Source organism: Merops nubicus, unplaced genomic scaffold (genome assembly GCF_000691845.1).
Source record: "Merops nubicus isolate BGI_N331 unplaced genomic scaffold, ASM69184v1 scaffold4056, whole genome shotgun sequence".
Classification (NCBI taxonomy): Eukaryota; Metazoa; Chordata; class Aves; order Coraciiformes; family Meropidae; genus Merops; species Merops nubicus.
Window position 1 is genome coordinate 66,950 of NW_008615459.1, and position 12,117 is coordinate 79,066.

The 12,117-nt window shown below is 36.1% G+C and overlaps 1 protein-coding gene across 1 annotated transcript in view; it reads right to left on the reverse strand.

Moving 5' to 3' along the window:
* MAGI2 (membrane associated guanylate kinase, WW and PDZ domain containing 2) overlaps positions 1 to 11,227 on the reverse strand; it is a gene marked incomplete at its 3' end in the record, with an annotated part of 77,269 nt that extends 66,042 nt beyond the window's left edge. Inside the window, exons 1-2 of the mRNA XM_008942513.1 lie at positions 11,176 to 11,227; positions 8,630 to 9,265 (exon numbers count right to left, since the gene is read on the reverse strand). Coding sequence (XP_008940761.1) covers positions 8,630 to 9,265; positions 11,176 to 11,227 — 688 coding nt within the window. The remainder of the gene's footprint in view (positions 1 to 8,629; positions 9,266 to 11,175) is intronic.
* Positions 11,228 to 12,117: the final 890 nt, after the last annotated feature.

The following is a 12,117-nucleotide window of genomic DNA, read 5'->3' on the forward strand; positions in this document are numbered from 1 at the left end:
AGATTAAGGTGTCTTCTGCACTATTTCAGAGATATGGTAGTGTTTATACTGCAGTAAAGAGGCACTGCAGATCACTGAAATAATCACATTTATTGAGAAAAAATAGTTTAAAGTACAGAAAATATTTCACATGGATAGTAAGAAAAAGATGTTCACTTTGTATTGACAAATGTATTTAGTTAAGCTATTAAAATATATGCAGATAATACTGTGGTATTTCCCATAATCAGCAAGCTTTTGCTATGATGCTAACTAATCCCTGAAGTATTACTTAACCATTTTGTTTTATTCTTTAAGAAAAACTCGACTATTGTTATTGCTATCATCATCATAACAATAATTTTCCTTTTAAAATATTAGCAAACTTTCTGCTAGCGAAAAACCAGCTCACTGTAGAAATGGAAAATAATTGATAAAATTAATTTAAAGATCATTAAAATATTTTCTTATTCAAAGGTTTTGAGTGTGCTTTTATTCATGCATATAGAGTCTTTTTTTCTAATTATAACAGGATCTTTAGAAGTTCTCTATCTAGAACACATGAAATACAATAAAAAATGCTTACATTAGAGAAAAAATATTCTAAAAAGTCCATTAAATATAATTTGCATCTAACTGAAATATATACTAAAAATAGAGTGACCCCAGGAACGTGTGCACAGAAAGCTTGCCTTCTTTTAGCTCAATGTAATAAAAGGTACAAAATAAATAAAAGTCAAGATTTTTGTCATTTACCAAAGAAGAAAACTGCACAGTACGTTTTTTATAGACTGAAATACTGTTCCAAGTTATGACAAATCTGGCTCTGGAAAGCAATTTATTTCTTTTAGAAATCTGTTTTGACTCACTTGGGAGTCAACTTTCAGAGTTTGTGCCTGACAGGTCTGGCTTCCATATCCTTTTTTATACTGTAATCTGAAGGTGACACAGCAAAGGTGTATGTATCCTGGTGTTAGTTTTGATCGTGTTTGAATTATGAGTCACCCAAGGGCTTCTTGAGAAGGGTAGTGCTGTATTTAATAAATGTATGCTCTTGGTTTATAAAAATATAAAGCAGTGGAGCATTACTCACAGAGGGCAAATGTAGCAATTGTTAAAGCCTTCCTTTCCTTTTTAAGAATGTAAAAGAAAATTGCTTAAAGAACTGTACAGTGATAAATACCTCATCTAGAAGAGGAATTTAGTTTATGCATTTTTACTGGATAGGCAAACTGTAGGAGCCGAATTTTGTGGCTCTCGTAAATGATTTAGGAAGTGCCTGAAAATTATATCTTTCCCATCTCCCCAGTGCTGTGTCTTGTGTCTGTAGCACAATAGATAATATACTCACTTGTTTCATAGTCAATTAGCTTACTTTATTACTATAAAATATTGCACTATATTACAAATCACCACATCACAACATCTACACAAGGTACTTCGACAACAGATTTGGAAACCCAACAAATGTTTAATAGGACATTACATTATACTGAACCAACAGAAACATTGTTCAACACATTTAGACTAAACTTCAGACATGCCTCAGTACACAAGCACAGGTTATATAATACTTGTTTAGAGTCCAGTTCTGTAGTTCTCCCTTCTTAGGATGAGATCTCCCAGAACTCCTCTGAAGAAGGTTAGATTCACTCAGAGCCTAGACTATGGGCAGTTAGAAAAAAAACCCCGAGTTTCTTCATGTGCCAGTACTGCATCAGGTTCTCCCATGTGCCATGCTTCCAGTGGAGAGCTACAAAGATGATTATGGGACTGGAGCATCTCTAGGAGGAAAGGCTGAGAGAACTGTGTCTGTTCAGCCTGGAGAAGAGAAGCCTGAGAGGGGATTTGATCAATGCTTATCAGTATCTAAAGGGTGGGTGTCGAGAGGATGAAGCCAGACTATATTCAGTGGTGCTCAGTGACAGGACAAGGGGCAACGGGCACTAACTGGAACACAGGAAGCTCCATCTGAACATTAGGAAAAACTTCTTTCCTTTGAGGGTAACGGAGCACTGGAACAGGCTGCCCAGAGAAGTTGTGGAATCTCTGTATCTGGAGACTTTCAAACCCTGCCTGGACATGTTTCTGTGCAACCTGCTCTAGGCAAACCTGCTTTAGCAGGGGGTTGGACTATATTATCTCCAGAGGTCTCTCCCAACCCCTACCATTCTGTGATTCTCTATTTGGCTTTAAAAATGCCATTTTTCACTGAGATACACAGTCCAAGATAACCTGGTCAATCTTCTGATATTACTCCTTGCAAGAACAGAGGAGAAAATTCAATGGCCTGGCCAGATTCCAGTGTAGACAAGCCAAAAAGTCCATTTTATCAACCAAACTCTTCTGCAATTAGTATTAATTCATTCACTAATAGTATTAAGACTGAAACCAGTCTGCTGTGCTGCTAATAGAGCTCTTGGATTTGGCAGTGACGTGGGCTGCAGCTACCAGACACAAACGTGCCATGCACTCCTCAACAGAGACAAGTAGTTGCCTGTGCTGAAGGCAGGATTCCTGCAGCTCTGCAGAAAGCCATGCGCCTAGTATGGCAAGTCTCTGTGTAGACCTAATAATGATAATGTCTAACTGCTTATTATATGTAGCCTCATCTTGGACATAAGAATTTAATGGTGAAATAGCCACTGGAGCAATGGTAGTTACCTCTTATGACATGCAATGATGAGAATCTATGTCTACACACTTGTATTTCTTTTTGCTAAGAGGTCTTCTAAATGGTCCTACTTCTCCAGTGTGCAAACTAACTCCTCTTAATGTCAACAAGAGTTAGGGACACACATCTCTATGAGAAGTGTCCCCATAAATCTTAATAGCAGCACTGTTCAAATGTAATACAGAACATATAAACCTATATTAGAAAACAGTTTCACCACTAATAAAAGTAATTTTGAAGCAAAATGCTTGCTAATAGTCATAAAAAACCTTCTATGCAATATATGTAAAAAAGATTTATCTAATGTTTTGCAAAATTATCCACAAATATACCACATAGTGCACAAACATTAAAGAGAAAGACGCAGCAAAACTGTAACACTACCACTTTGAAACACAATGCAATTAATACTACTTCCATTAATACAATGTAATAGCTACTATTATTGATGTCTATTTTTTCAGGAATCCATATTCAAGAAGGTCTACAGTTTCTTTTTATTTTATTCAGAAATATGGAAGCAATTGCACACTGTTTTACTGCTAATCAGAGCTATATAAAAAGAGATATGAAAGTCTCATTAGCGTGAATTTTAGTACAACTGGTCTCCTGCCATGACTCCCTCTGTTCAAATTTGTCACTCTCTGTGTTACTGAGAGGTTACCATTTCTCTTACTAACAAGATTTAGATTGAATCTCTTCATAAACTGTACTATATATCCAACTTGGTTTTTAGTTTGCCTGCTATAACACTTAAAATATTCATTAAAATATATTGTATACAAGATGCTTAAAAGATATTTCAAATTAATGCAAAGTATAAAACAGTTTCAATGTGTAGGACAAAAAGGGTGTAAATAATTTTAAGGTTACTAGGAGATTACATATCTCAGAACTAAAAATACTCTGTAAAGTGAGACATGTTTTTTAAAAATGAATCTGGAAAGCAGTGCTCCCAGGAGTTATGTTAATATAATAGCAGTATTTATTGCATGGTAACAGTATTTTCTAAAAATCTTTCAGCTATTATATGTTTGGAATTAACATAAGAGAGACAACTGCCCCTCTCACAAGGCTGTTATGAAACAAACCATCTTGCACAAAATGTTGATTTCTATGTAGGGAAGGTAGGAAGGGACAAGTGGCCAAGGTTGAAGCTGGGGAAAAGGGCAACATGATATCTAACAGCAAAGTCAGTGAAGTGGAGAATGCAGCATGACTCCCAATATTTTTTATCATTAAATATTTCTGGCATTACTAGCTAAGAACAGGGAAAAAAAGAAAAAAAAAAAAAAAAAAGAAGAGCAAAAAATGTAAAACTTAAAAGCCAGCATGAGAAGGATACACTTGCAGAGAACTCATGCTGAGGAAACTGTTGAATTTAATATGTCATGTGAAAGCTCCTAATTTTGAGAAAGGAAAAAGGTCATCTACAAACCTTTGTTTTCCACTGGTTTTAAAGCAGACAGAACCAGGAACAACAGTGCACTTCATGAAGAGATGGCAAGACAAAATGATTTGGCAAATTGGAAAGAGAAAATTGAAAGAGGATCCTATAGCAGCATGTTGGACAGAAGACATTTATGTCATTGACTTCTAGGTTTCAATGATCCCTGTGGTTCACTTCAAATGGGTCATTGGTTCACTACTAGGTTCACACCCACATTCCCTTTGTGGGATCAAATGTCCCTTAAACACACAAACAAAAGAGATGTATGTGCCATTTAAGAAGGCAGCAGGGCTAAAAATGCAGATGTTGCCAAACAGATCTAAGTTCCTCTCAACATTAGAACACTCTTGAGAAACGGGAGAATGGGAGGAAAGTGATCAGGAACTCATGTACAGTTGGAGTAACTATCTTGAGAGGAGAAAGCATGGCAGGAAGCAAGAGAGATATCAGGCTAAATATCTCCAACATCACCAATATCTCTTGTTCAAGACAACAGAAACATACCTTCACTAACCAAATGAGCATGAATAGAATTCTGTTAAATCAGAGTACCCATACAAAGCAATTAAATCAAGACTAGGTTTCTTTAGGAAGTAACTGGAAGGAAAAAAATTCACCAGGGACTTGGGGATGTAAAAGACTAGAGATAGTAGGATGATGGAAACATTCCATATCCCAAATTAAAACTCTACACCATTCTCCTAACACTTTCATTTCTTGAAGCCCTCAGTACTATTGACTAGAAAGTCATGAGCTGAGGATGAGAAAACCACAAGATACGAGGTTTCCACTTCGCACCAGGTAGTCTCTTAATATTGTAAATTAAGAACTGAAGAAGCAGAGTCAAAGCTCTAGAGACCTCAGTGGTGGGCTGAGGTTGTGGAACCAGAAGATCACAACTGCCTGGGCCAGACTACTATTAGCAGGGTGATGGTGCTGCCTGTAGCTTTATCTTGTGCAGCTTTCCCAAGAGAGAGGACATCTTGCAGCTAAAGAATTATAAGCCTTCCTGCCCAGACAAATTGGAAGACATATTAGAGCAAGCCTGAACAAAAAAAAAAAAACAAACAAACAACTAAACAAAACAACAAACAATAAACTGTGAGGCATGAAGCAAAGCTGAAAAGGGGTATGTTTGTTTGGGTGACAAACATTTTCATATCTTTTTCTTCCTTTCTTCTTTTCTATTAATTTTTCCTTTTTTTTTAGGCAACATTTTGGTTTGGTTTGGTTTTTGTTTTTTTTTGTCAGTATGAACACTTCTGTTAGCTCATAGTAATCAACAGAAACTATATGGCTGCTCAGCACAACCAGATGCAAAGAAATCAAAGCAAGCAGCTCATCTGTGATTAGCAAAGAACCTAATAAACAGAAAGGAGATCGTAAGTCTCTAGCCATAGAGCATCATAGTTGTCATCTAAACAAGTGCTGCTTCACATTTTCTTAGATACACAATTATACAATTTCCATGATTTTTTTCTTTTAACAATCATGTAAATTAATATGTATGCTTTAACAATTTTAAAATGAGGATGCTACAAATTCAGTGGGCCTTACTCCAGCTGGATTGTGCTCCATGACAATTTTGTGTTTGGTGTTGGATCAGACAATTTTCTTTAGCGGCCTCTTTAAATTTGAATACTACTACTCCCTCTATCTTTTTGAAACATGCAGAACTTTCCTTCCTGTCCATACTCTGGCTGTTGTCTTCCTAAGCTTGAGGGACAACAGCTCTTTAAACACTGTAGCATGCACACTATATGCATACAAAAGAACACTTTTTTTTTCCAGTATAAAATGCTTTTTTCATATAGTGACAATACACCTCAGCCAATATTTATCTGTTTCCTGTTTGAAATATAGCTAAGATTGCTGGATGACAGTGAGAGAAATTAAGTCACCTACAAAAATGGATTTGCCACAGTGAACTATGCAGTCAGGCCATACTCATATCAGAGATAGAATACAAGGCAACCCAAAACTTTATGCAAAACAACCTTCCTCTTCCATAGGCAGCAATAGCACTTCGGTCTCAATCTTAAAAATGAGATGTTAAAGACAGGATACATAGGGTAATGATGGGAAAGGATGGTATTATTCAAGTGTCATTATACACCGGAGATCATCAAATAAAAATAGAATCCATGGGTAAAAGAAAATATGCCTTGCTTCACTGGTGTTACAGACCAAATATTTTAGAATAATAGCAGGTTTCTCTAAATACTAGAATTTTGTTTTGTATTCAGATTATCTCACACGACCACATCTTAGATCCGTTTCTTATTCATAACTTGTGGGATAGACACATACTTCTGAAGCAGTCATCCTCCATTCCCTTTATAGTCAGTAAAGCAGAATATACACTTTTAGGGTATCTGACTTATTTGAAACCTCTACATTGGAATTGCACCCTAGAAAGGCCTATTTCTGCCCAGGAACTATAAAAGGAGGCATGATGACTACCACGGATATCATTACCTGCATTGTAAAAGTATATTTTGTCATGTGGATTCCCTTTTCTTATGAATTTATGAAAAAAAAACCCCAGGTTGTCACCTTAAACCAGTTTTCATTTGTTCTGTATCATCCCATTACATTTAATCACAGTTGCTTTAGTCTTAGTCATTGTTTTACCATGAACAAAACATGCTCTTTTTTATCTTCTCTGCATTCTCTAAGCAACCAGCCACCCCCTGCCCCAGCAGCAGAAGATTAACACTCAGGAACACATTACTGCATTTGGACCTTTTGTGTCATCTGACCTAGGCTATCTGTACCTCAGTGCTTGCCCTGACCAGAGACAAGATGGTGTAAGTTTATACTGTTTTTATTTAGGGTTGAGCTTGATGTAGTATCTCATATCTGCCACAGTGATGTGTAGAAAATAACCACATCTCAGTTAATGTACCAAAACCTGTTAAGCTATCATTGTGATCACCTTGTTTAGATCATGAATCGATGCTCTAAGAAGAAACTCTTTTGAGAGACAGGAATTATTCTCACGGGTTTGAGTATGTTGCTGCTTCAGGGTTTTTTTTGGTTTTGTTTTTTTTTTTTTTTTTACTGGATTTCACACTCCACTTCTCTCTGAAGAATGGTGTTCTGAATTGGTTTTTTCTCTAGAGGGGTATTAGCTTGCATTTTTCAAATAAAATCCCATCTTTTGGGGGTACATTAACACTTTTAATCCCCTTTATACTTTTTTTTTTTTTGCTATGCAATTCTCCCTAAATTTCATCATCTTCAGAAAAATAATACTACTTACTCCACTGTTCCAGATTCTTAATAGATATTAAATAAAACAGATTAAATACCAACAAAGATAGCACCTCTGCAACAATTAACTTTCTGCATATTTTTCATATACTATTGTGAAACCAATTGGCCTTTACTTACCACTCTTAATTTGCTTTCATTACAAAGAAATGTCAGATTCTGTCTCTTATAAATAATTCTTTTCAATATAGATATGAAAAATACTTTATGTGGATCTACAGATATTAAAATCACCTTAAGTTTATTATTTCTGCATTTTGAGAAAATGTTACTCTGTTTCTTCTTTTAAGGATTTGTAGGTTTCTTAATGACAGACATTTGGCATATGCAAACTTTAAAGCTTCATTTCCCAGCCTCTACTCTTCAGAAGGAATGTAATTAGTATTTTTGTATAAAATCCTTTTTTTTTTTTTCCTTTTGAAGCACACAGTAATGTACATTTGGTAACATATGAATGCATTTAGAGAAAGATCTTTAATTAAAGAAATTCAATCATTCAATTCAGGTAATAATAAACTGTGATGGATGTTCATCTGAAATTATCAAAGAAAATTCAATTGGCTCAAATATTAAAAGGTATGAAATTATTTATCACTGTCAAGGTATAAAGACTTCTGTTGTCATTGCTTCCTTACACTAAGGCTTGACTCCCCCCTTCCAGTAGTATATGTTCAAGCTTATTGTGTCAGGCTGGTCAGGAAAACTAAGTTGCTAGAAGCTACTTTTTTAAAACAGAGAAAAATATACTATGGATCTTAGTTGTCAACAAAGAAACAAAACAACCGTTGTACAATACTTTTACAATGAAGGAGAAGGAGGTAAAGTGGCTTATCAAAACCAGTAACCCTGTAAAGGGCTAATAGATTACCCTGATTTTGAGCTACCCTAATGAGTCAATATAAACAATTACATCTAAGGCTTGCAGCACTACTTTGGATCTATAAGAATTTGCCGCAGGCACCATACAAACTATTACAGGGTGAAAGGTCTGGAACTGCTCTAATTTTACCCTTGTACAGAGGTGGGACCATTGACACCCAAAACACAAAAAGGAATGTGCAACAAACTCCTAGATTTTGCTTCGAATACTTCAGTGCAGATGCAGTTTTCCAGAACCAATGGTGTTATGTCCCACAACATGAAAATAAATTTTCGGTCTAGTACACAAGGACGTAGTGAGTATATGTATGTCGCATGGTTTAGAACCTTTTACACACATTTTTGTAATTGTACAGACTTTCCAAACTTACCTCCTCTATGGATAATCAAAGAAGTTTCACTTCCAACAGGACATTCTTTAAGTATATCCACTACTTCTGCATGGCTCAGGTTCTGTACATTCTGCTGGTTGATCTCAACAATGAGGTCACCTTCACACAAACCAGGACATCCCTGAATGTCTAGAATTTGCTTCACCCTCTGTCCTGTAGGACTGTCTGCTATAGTGAAGCCAAAGCCCTGGGCCCCTTTCACAATGGTTAAGGTCATGAGTTCAGCTTGGGTGGCCCCAGAAGAAGCCATTGATACATTATCATCATGGGCAGGTGGTGGGAATGTGCTATCAAGCTGACTATCTGCTGGAATGGAGTGCAAGGAGTGTGGTGGTCGATCTGTTACGTCTGGAACAGACTGAGAAGTCCTAGAAATGTATTCCAAATAAGTTTCATAGTTATGTCTTCCATTTACCACTACCGGAGGCCTCTCCATTACTGCAAGGGGTGGCACCATGCTGTTGGCAGGATCTTCAGGATCAAAGGGCAAAGGGTATCCACGACATAGCACCAAGTTGACACTCTGACCAATAGGAACAGACTGGAAGAGTTTGACTACATCTGCGTGAGTATGTCCAAGGACACAAACTTCATTAATATAGACAATGACATCACCTAGAAAGAGAAGAAAAAATAGTGACAACATGAGACAACTTTAGTTACCGTATATGAAGTGCAAATTTTTTTTATAAGATAGAACTCTGCTAAAAAATAAACTAAATTAGATCAACATGCTAACTCAAATACTGGAGACAAAAGAGCAAAGCTTGTCTGCCAGCAAATGTAATCCAAATAGACAGTGACAGTACTATTTCTTTTCTGTGGAAGCTCATAGCTGGAGAGTTAAGCTGGATTCAGACATACACCTTTTCTTAACATTCCTTCCCTAATTTTTTGACTCCTTTCAGTGCAGTCCACAGCTTACTTTTTTTTTATAAGATACGATGGAAGTTTATTTGGATGGTTTGTTGTCAAGAAATACCAAATTTGGTGAAGAGTAAAAGGAAAGAAAAAAGGAAACAGTAAGCACTTGTGGACTTCAGAATCAATGAACTGGAATGCAAGACTGTGCATGCATGTGCATAAGGAAATACTTTTTGCATTGATCATGATACTGCCAGTTTCCGATCAAATGTCATTACCCACCATCAGACATCCAGGATTACTACAGTCATTTCCTATTCTAGGCATAAACAAAACTGTATCTTGCATATTGTAGATGTTTTGTAGCATTTTGTTGTAGCCATGATGGTTCAAGTACAATGACAGGACAAATTTGGTAGATAGGTGTAACAGCTTTTTATTAGAAAAATATAGACATATGTCTGGAAATCACTTCAGTATTTCCAGCAAATCAGTTGGTTAAATAACAATAAATATACTGCCTTTATCTTCAAATTTTGTTTCATACATAATACAGAACTACCAATCAGGGTATATATGAAAATAGAATACTTTAAGTCAACAGGCTATTTATGAGTCTCCATACTGATCATGCACCAACCAGCTGCTGTTACAGAAAAGTTCAGAAATAAGTTCAAATTCCTTCTTGATGTTAGAATGAATCTATATATTTATAGCTGTAAATAATTTTTTACCATACTGTTAAGGTGCATATTAAAATAAAAATGAGTAATCAGTACAAATAATATTCAGAATAGTTTGATGATTCATAGTCAGCTTCTACTTTAATAAAACAGTGTGTACCTTTATAACAAAGGAGAAGGATGTTTGATTACAGAACTCCACAAGTTAAAATATTTTTCTACTGTGAAGATTATTGTCTTATCCTTCCATAAATTAGGAACAAGAAATCATTTATACAGACAACACTGTGAGGTGTCTACAAGGTACACAGTTCAATAATTGACCTATCATAATGTAATGTTTTTTAATGGCATTTGAAAATTCAGCAATAAAATGAGAATGTTATAGGGAGGATGAGGTGGTTTGTGTGGAACTGCTTCAAGTGTATTTATGAAATGATGTCTTTCAAGTACTTCAATCAAAAGATCTAATCAAGCAAACTACAGATAAAAAGAGCATCATCAAGATGCCGGTGCAGCGAACGGCTGCTCTGTGTGACAAAAGCCAAGGGCTGCTTCTATGTGAAAATGAAATGGTCAACCCCCAGATGATCAGCCTGTCTAGCAGCCTGACAGTAATTAATTGCATATACACAAACTGTGATTCAAAGAAAGTTTTCTTCAGAACACGTTGAGGGAAAAAAAATGCTGAGAGTTAATTTAAATGTTCGTGAATATTATTCACAGAAACCTTAGGAGCTGCAAATACTGACTTAAATGTGTCTCATAAACAGATTTCAAACTATATGCAAAAGCAGTAAGGTCACTTCATAGGCAATGCTGAAAGAACTCCAAAGCTTCTGTCTCAAGCAGTTGACAGAAAAACAGTTTCCAAAAGCCGATATTTAACAGAGAGAAAGAATGTACTGTATTAAATTATTGTGGGAATGGCTGCAATTAATTGTGATTTGATCATCCCCTGGTATAGAAAAATCTTACCTGCATTCTCATCCCTGGCTTCTGCGTTAGCAGTGAGGCTGACATTGCTCATAATAGGACTGATACTGTCGAACTGAGACCTCTTCAATGCATGCTCCTGTTTCAGTAGCTTATGCCTTAATGATACCCCTCTAACTTTTTAATCCGTGCAGTCTTTATTTCCCTGAGCGCTGGCAATGCAGATATGTGGTGGGAGGAGACCAATCTGTTTGTTCATCCTCTCTTGCAAGTAAAGAATTAGTCTGTTTTCAGCCCTTCACTTCATGCAGTTGTATTACTACAGGATTAGCTATGATATAAAACTTAAAACAATATTTTTTTTATAAATCAGAAAATTAGATAAACTAATTGAAATTACATAGGTCTCCAGTGAAAAGAAATGAGCTTGTATACAAAGACTGCAGTCAGAAAATATATAGGACAAGTAGCTTCTTTCCCCAGTCACTAAACAGCCCAAACTGAGCATTAGAAGGTCTTGGGTAAGAACACCTTCTTCAAATAATAATCCTGCATTATCCCTCACAAGACAGCAGAAAATTCTTCAGCATTTCATGAATCAACATATTTAAAGGTCTTTGTGGTTTCTAAGGTAAAAGATGAATAGCATGCCTAGGCACACTCTAAGTTGTAACCTACAACTGAATCATCTGGGAGACACAATACTCCACTGTCATACAGAGAACATACAACTGAAGGTTAAAGGGATAGGGGAAAAAGGCATGAGTTCCTATGTTCAACCCAAAGACATAGCTACAGAGGTGTTAAACTGGGAAGAAATAAAGTTTCAGATCATGAAACATGAAGGAGGAATAAAAGGGGTTAATTTCAGAAATTCTTCAAATAAATCTCTAGACTGCAGAAGTCTAGGTCTAACTCATTTTCTGGGCTGAGGATTCCTCATTGCTGACACAGAGAAGTACCCAGCACTTGGTAGGAAGAGAG